Source organism: Diospyros lotus, chromosome 13 (assembly GCF_014633365.1).
Source record: "Diospyros lotus cultivar Yz01 chromosome 13, ASM1463336v1, whole genome shotgun sequence".
NCBI lineage: Eukaryota > Viridiplantae > Streptophyta > Magnoliopsida > Ericales > Ebenaceae > Diospyros > Diospyros lotus.
The window spans coordinates 2,557,929-2,565,617 of NC_068350.1; the positions used below are offsets into that span (position 1 = coordinate 2,557,929).

At 30.0% G+C, this 7,689-nt stretch overlaps 1 protein-coding gene across 1 annotated transcript; it reads left to right on the forward strand.

Moving 5' to 3' along the window:
- The first annotated feature begins 5,789 nt into the window (after positions 1-5,789).
- LOC127788007 (transcription factor MYBS3) lies at positions 5,790-7,324 on the forward strand. Its single transcript, XM_052316124.1, has 3 exons — positions 5,790-6,223; positions 6,300-6,508; positions 6,630-7,324. The coding sequence occupies exons 1-3, from the start codon at positions 5,938-5,940 to the stop codon at positions 6,921-6,923; spliced, it is 789 nt and encodes a 262-aa protein (XP_052172084.1). The 5' UTR covers positions 5,790-5,937; the 3' UTR covers positions 6,924-7,324.
- Positions 7,325-7,689: the final 365 nt, after the last annotated feature.

Below are 7,689 nucleotides of genomic sequence, written 5' to 3' on the forward strand. Positions count from 1 at the left end.
TTTTTAATTAATTTAATCTCTATGTAAGCAATAATATTACTTATACAAATAATAATAAACAATTATACATCGTAATCAAGAATTAAAGAAACTCATATAAATCATGTAATGCGATAAATAAACGTGTATATGTATTCATTAAAAATTAAGTTTAAGTTGTAAATAGAATTGTCAGTCAAAAAAGAAACACCGAAATTTGATTTTTCTCCCTTAACTTCAATCGTATCAATGGATATAAGTATAATTGTAATTATTTTTTTATGTTAGATAGGAAAATGACCTCTATTTATAATAATAAAAGTACTATCTCATCAAGATTCTTTTAAGAGTTTTCACGTCTTCTAAACTAAATAAAATTTTAAAGTAATAAATTATTTAATTATCTCATCAAATTAATACCATTATATCTTATATATGACTTGATTATTATACTGTAATATACCGAATAATTGTTACTGATTTATTTGATGAGATATTTTTTATTAATTATCATACGAATCACAATATAATTTTTACAACATGTACTTTGATCATTTTTCTTTTGTTAACTCGAACTTTTCATTTTTTTAATTATACTATTGAATTTGTATTTTTAAATTAATTTAACATTTATACTTTGACATGAATAGTGTAATATATATTTTTTCATCTCACTTTATTCTCTATTTTTGTATACATTAAAGTATAGGATTAAATTAACTAAAAAATATAAGTCCAATGGTATAATCAAAACAACAAAAAGTTTAGGTTGTCACATAAAAAAAATATCAAAGTATATGAATTAAATTAATTGACAACCAGGTTCAATAGTATAATCAAAATAACAAAAAATTTAAATGGTCGCAAAAGAAAAAAAAAATAAAGATATAAGAACAAAAATATAAATTTGGCCAATTTTCATCATCTTCTCCTTCTTCTAGACCTATTAAATTTAAAATTTATAAAATAGTATTATATTATAAATCAATAATTAAAAAAAAAATGCGATCATATATCAACAATATCTAAATCATACATCTTCACAAATATTTTGTTGTATTAACAAACTTATTAATAATCCAAATTCCAAATAATGAATGAATTCCTCACAATTCATCTAAATTATTGTTAGCTTCTAATATTTAAAAAAACTAAAATATGCAAAAATAAAATCAATAAAAAACTCATAGATATAATATAAGTCGTGAGATATAATAATCTTATAAAAATATAATCATAAATAAAGATAATTGACAAGATAGAAAAATAAAATTGATAAAAAAAATATCATACATACAATGCTATAATAATCTTACAAACAAAATTATAAATAAAGATAATTGACAATCCCGGCCATATCTAATGGAATTGATGTTTGATTTGCAATCGTCGTGAAATATTTAAGTTTTTTTTAATAATAGATAAAATTGTGAGGCTATATAACAAATTAGATGGAAGAGGATAAATTTGATAAAAAAAGAAAAAGAAACTCATGGAGATAATATGAGCTAAGAGATATAATAATCTTGTATTAAATCTTATGATGGTTTTGGGGACCGACCACCACGTGCTATCTCTGCGAATGGACCTTGATAATCGAACCTCGAACTTGGCGATGTCGGATATCGGTGATAGAACTTGCAAGACAACGGAGTGGCGAGGCTAGAGTCCCTCGGGGTAGATTCTGACACTCAAATCACTAGAATAAATGCAAGTCGTAATAACTGTGAGAGCTGTAGAGCTTAATCATACCTAGTGAGAACTCTTGTCTTTTTATATACAGACCCGTTATGGTGTACCTTAGATAAACTCGTGATGAGCGGGGGCACGACTCCCGAGGATCTCGATCAAGTTGGAACGGGTCTTGCAGCCCGGGTCGAATTTTTCGGCCTCCGCTCTGGATTGTAGACTTGCCACGTGTCAGTCTCTCAAGCGATCCACGTAGCGAGTAAGACTATTGGCGCGTAGAGATATTTTGGTAATTTTAGGTGGTATCACATCAATATCTATTCACTGGAATTGTATTATTCATGAAACTCATATATTATTTATTTATTTATTTTAATTAAATTTATAATCTTTTTATCTATTCACTGGGAAACAAAAGTTGCCAATTTTGGGCAAACGCAATCTAGGGTGGGATTCCTTGGAGAGACCAGAAAAAAAAAATAATGGAGGAGAATATAAATTACTTTAGTAAAGTTTGGTAATATTTAATTATAATATGTGACGTTATTTCGTAAGAATATTACGCTGTAAAACTTTATTTATGTATCATTATGTTCCTCTTATTTGGGCATTAAGTCACGTGATCGGAAGTTCATTGCCCCTATAAGTGGCGGCTACATAGCCGCCACAACTGAAGTGTTGAATGTTGATTGGGATGGAAAAACACTGGAAGCATCTCCCCCCACTAATTAGACATCCACCAGTAGATTTTGAGAACGAGAGTATTTAAATTTATCTTTAATTTTATAAATAAATAATAATATATATCTTCTAATATATTTAAAAAAAATTAATAAATAGTTTAATAAAAATTTTAAAATATTTTTTAATTTTATCTTGATATATTAGTTCAATAAATATTATAATCTTATTTTAATACAAATTTATCTTATTTATTTTAATAAACGGTACTTTAAGGAATAAAATATTTTTTAAAAATTTAAATTTAATTTTTTTCAGAAATAAATTATATTAATTTTTAAACTATAAAATATTAAAATGGGTTTAATTGTAACATTAGAATAAAAAATATAAAAATATTTTTCACAAATAAACATCCACTTATATTTGATTTTTCAGTTAACTGTGATACTCATGATATAATATATTATTTTGGACTTAGCAGAGAAAGCCATATATGTGAGGAATGGCGAAATGGTGAAGGATAATGTAGTGTTTTTTAATTAATATATAGATTAAAAAAATTAGATATAAGAAATATTTTGGATAAATTTTTTTTATTAAATTTATTTAATAATTATTAAAAAAAAAGTCATATAATTTTTTAGATAAATTTAACTTTTCTTTATAAATTTATTTTAAATCTTACAAATAAAAAAATAATTTATATGATTTCTAATATATTTTATAAAAATTAACAAATAATATAATAAAAATATTAAAATACTTTCATCTTTATCTTAATTATTTTATATTTTATTTTAAAAAATATTTTAATCTTATCTTAATATAATATTATTATTATATTTATTTTAATAAAAAATAGTAAATAAATAAAGGGCACCTGTCCTTAATCTAGCGAAGGGACTGTCAGTATTGAAGGGGGTCGGGTCCATATGCCTCCTAGATCTCACAAATCCCTTGGAAAAGTTGGAATGGACAGCCACAATACGGACAGCCAAATCTTTTTCATAAAAAGCAAGCAGTGGAGTGAATATGCCAAGTCGACGATCCAGACTTGACCTGCCCCCTCCACCTCGTCACCTTTCCCTTTCGCTTCCAAATTTGTCGTTTTGTGCAAAACCTTTTCATTCTTTCTTTCTTTTTAAATATAAAATGGACACTTCAGCCACCCTATAAGCCTCTTATTAAAAATTAAAAATTAGGGGTTATATTCGCTCGATTATCGAACATATTAAATTATTCAAATGAAACAAATTATTTTTAAAAAAATTAAACCAAATCGATTCAACAATTATTCAAACTAAAAAATTAAGAAAAAATTAAAAAATACGAACAGATAAAAGTAGTTCAGAGAATAAATATTACTCGAGTAAAAATAAGTGTTAATTAAGTAAAAATAATATTATTTAGTTAAGAATATTTTTTATTTAATTAACTCTTGTAAATAAATTTTAATTTTCAAATATTATTTAATTAAAAAAATTTATTACTTCCTTAAAAATAATATTACTCGATTTAAAAAATTTATTACTTTAGTAAAACAATGTGTTTTTTAAGTAAAAAAAATATTACTTGATTAATTTTTGTGTGAAGATTTTGATCAGTTTGATTATTTTGATTTTTTTTTTAATAAGGATAGTGAACTGAATCGGTCTACAAGTTGAACAACCAATTTCGAACATTTTTTTTTTCAATATTTTGGTTTAATCAAAATTTTAATCACCTTTTTAAAAAATAATTTAAGATAAATAAACAAAATGATGGTTAAGCGAAATTAATATTATTAGTGAATTTAAGAGTATTCATAAATTCAGACCATTCATAAAACTGAGGAACTTAATAAGATATTGTTCAACTCCTAAATGCTAATTACAGGAATCCGAACCTTAATGTGTCCAATTAATTAAGTAGAGTTCCTCGTATGCAATCTTATTGCCCAAAAACATATCTAAGAAGGAGCTTCTATGGGCATGGCACAATGATAAAATATGAGAAAAATAATAAGAGTATCGAAAGTTCAAATTTTAGTGGCCTTTTAGAAGGCAACATTTAATGGTGCGATCTGTCGCCCTTCCATGATCTCATCCATACAACGTGAAGGTAGGGTCTATGAAGAGATAAGTCGCGTCCCGAAAGTCTACTTTGAATATGTATAAGTTGTGATCGCATCTAGTTTAATTTGAAAGATGAATAAGAGAAATCCTTGCTTGTCTTTTAACTATTTTTCTATCTCGTAATGTTACTATTCCAGACAATAAAGCACTCCCTCAGGCAAGTACATCACTCTCATGCTTTAGTCCTTGTGTTGCTTCTTCAAGTTTGAAAATTGCTTATTTAAGAGACTAAAAATTATTTATCTCTTCCCTTAGATAGAAGCACGAGATTTCTCTCGAACAACGAACTAAGCTCTCCCTCGGACAATAGCCTGCCATTTGTCTCTCGACTTTTAATTCTTTGTTCCTTGCTTGGCTCTATCTTAACTTGAGCTTCTCATTTTATAAATTTTACTTATTGTATTTTCTACAACAACAAAAGGGTTTCGTATTTATTATTTTGTGCCTCCAAAATCACAAGGACTAAATTTTAGTGTACAAAAGTATTTTTTATTATATTTATTAAATTTATCTATCGACTCTTAAAAAATAAGTCACGTAACTTTTTATAGTTGACTTTTCAGATAAATTTATCTTGAATCTTACAATAAGAAAAAATAACATATGTTCCTTAGTGTATTTTAAAAAATTTAACAAATAATTTGATAAAATTTTTAAAATACTTTATAACTGTATCTTAATCATTTTATAACTTTATTTTTATATAATCATATCTTACTCATTTCAAACAACGCTACCTTAAAAATTGTTCATATAATATCCTTGCGCCCAAAACATGATAGCAAATCACTAATTTAGGACATTAATATATGGTGCTAATTTGGTGTTCACAAGTACACAAATGGTTATTCGGATAACTGAGATTGGAAATATTTGAAGGAACCATTAAAATGCCAATGCCAAGTGAACAAAGGACATGTAAGACAAATATTCTTTAACCCATGATTTTGTTTATATTATAATTAGGATAAGTGAATAATTATTTTCTTACTATTAAGATAAACTATAAAAATAATTAAGATTATTAATAATATCTCATAAGTGTATTTTGCACTAAAAAATAAAAAAATTACGTGTTATCACCATTGTCGATAAATTATTAAGTAGATCTCACACGATTCCTCTATAAAAGGAGAAATAGGAATACCGGTTACAGTACAAAATATCTTCTTCATATTATAATATTTTATTTGATTTGATTAGTTTTACATGATTTAGTTAAGAGAATTATTATCTCTCTTTTTTTGTGATTGTAATTTCATACAAAAGTTGACTATTTCATCACTTTCATAAAACCACATGCTAAACATGTTAAAATGAATCCTAATCCCATCATTTTAACCATCGCCTCTATCTCTCACAATTTCTTCGTCAGTTTTTTGGAAGTGAGATCATCCTCCTCTATTCGCTCGCTCCCCAAATTACACATTGTACGGACTCGATCATCCGCAGCGACGCCGATCGATCGACTATGTCTCGCATGTGTTCGCAGTGCGGAAACAACGGCCACAACTCGCGCACCTGCTCGGACGCCAGCGGTGGAGCATCTGGTGGCGCCGGGGCCTCCGGCAGCAACACCGGCATCATGTTGTTCGGTGTACGGCTCACGGAAGGACCGTTCCGGAAGAGCGCTAGCATGAACAATCTAGTTCAGTACGAGCAGCAGCCTCAGGACTCGAATCCTGATGCCGCCGCCGCCGACTACGACTCCGATGACGTCGTCCACGCCTCCGCTCGATCTGGTGAACGCAAAAGAGGTATTTCCGACTCCATAGATCCGTCTTATTCCTCGTTTATGTAAATATCTGGTTAAAAAATAATTGTTTTATATAGGAGTGCCATGGACGGAGGAAGAGCACAGGCGGTTCTTGATAGGTTTGCAGAAGGTAGGCAAAGGAGACTGGAGAGGAATTTCTAGAAACTTTGTGAAGACACGCACTCCTACTCAGGTCGCTAGCCACGCTCAGAAGTACTTTCTCCGGCTGAACAACCACAACCGGCGCCGGCGCCGATCAAGCCTCTTTGATATCACCACGGATCCGGTCTGTTACCAATTTCCATCGAACCTGATTTTTTCTTTGTGCTCAATGGAAAATAATATATATCTATATATGTCCTTAATTAGTTAAATTTTCATTTATTTCTTCCTTTTTTAATCGACAGTATATGGATTCAGCGACGGGGGAAAATCGGATTCAACCGCGTAATCTCGCTTCAATACCTATTAATCCCATCCCTCCGTCGTCAAAAATGGCAGGTCTCAATCAGAATCAGACGCCAAACGCTTACCTGTTACCTCTGTCCCTGAAGCTCTCGATATCGCCGCCTCCGCCTCTGCCTCCGCCTCCGCCTCCGCCGGAGTATCACTCACCGGCGGCGAGACGACCTTCTTCTTTCCAGGCCATGCCCGACAGCTTGAACAGCAGCAGCGGAGATAGCGTCATCAGCGTTGCTTGAAGAACGTATAATAGTTAATTCCCCGTGCAAGTGAAAAGGTTAAAAATTTTAATTCCAAGTTGGGATTAGTTAGGTTGGAGTAGACATTAAGATTAGGTTCTTTATTGGGCGATCGCCGGTTTGTACAGAGAACGAGAGAGAGGTGGAGAGAGAGAGAATTAAAGAGAGGGTTATGAAAAGATTCGCTGTCATTCTCAGTGGTTGGAGGATTCTTGTTTGAATATGTCTCTGGGTTGCGTTGTGTGTCAAGAGTGATTATAGTGGCACCAGCCCGCTCTGCCACTGGTTCTTTCTGTCAAGGACTTCTATTTAAAGATATACATACATATATATATATATATGCGCGCGCGCGCGCGCGTGGGGGTGTGTGTGTCAATATTATGTTTTCGTGATTCCTGTTCTCTCGATCTGTTTCCATTGTGTGTGGATTAATTTGGTTGGTCCCATCTAATCATTTATCACGATATATTTAAATTTTAACATTTTAATTATTCCATTAAATTTTATATGTTATTTAACATGTTATTCATATGTATATCTAAATTTTTACATATAATTAATTTAATTACCATTAATTTTTATATAATGATTTAAGATTAAATTTCAATGGCCATCAACAACATCATCACAATTATTTTTTTTTCATTTTTAAATTCTAGTTAACTGTATATGAGCCTAAATCTTATCGGTCACAATGCATTAGGCATAGAGCTTTAACTCCCATTCCAACCTAATTTTAGGGCTCCGATAAGTCTTTTTAGCATTT

Excerpts from the sequence above, each read along its gene's own strand:
- LOC127788007 (XM_052316124.1), top strand. The coding sequence starts at position 5,938 with ATGTCTCGCATGTGTTCGCAGTGCGGAAACAACGGCCACAACTCGCGC. Across the intron at positions 6,224-6,299 it reads ATCTGGTGAACGCAAAAGAG|GAGTGCCATGGACGGAGGAA; the intron begins GTATTTCCGACT and ends TGTTTTATATAG. Across the intron at positions 6,509-6,629 it reads TTGATATCACCACGGATCCG|TATATGGATTCAGCGACGGG; the intron begins GTCTGTTACCAA and ends TTTAATCGACAG.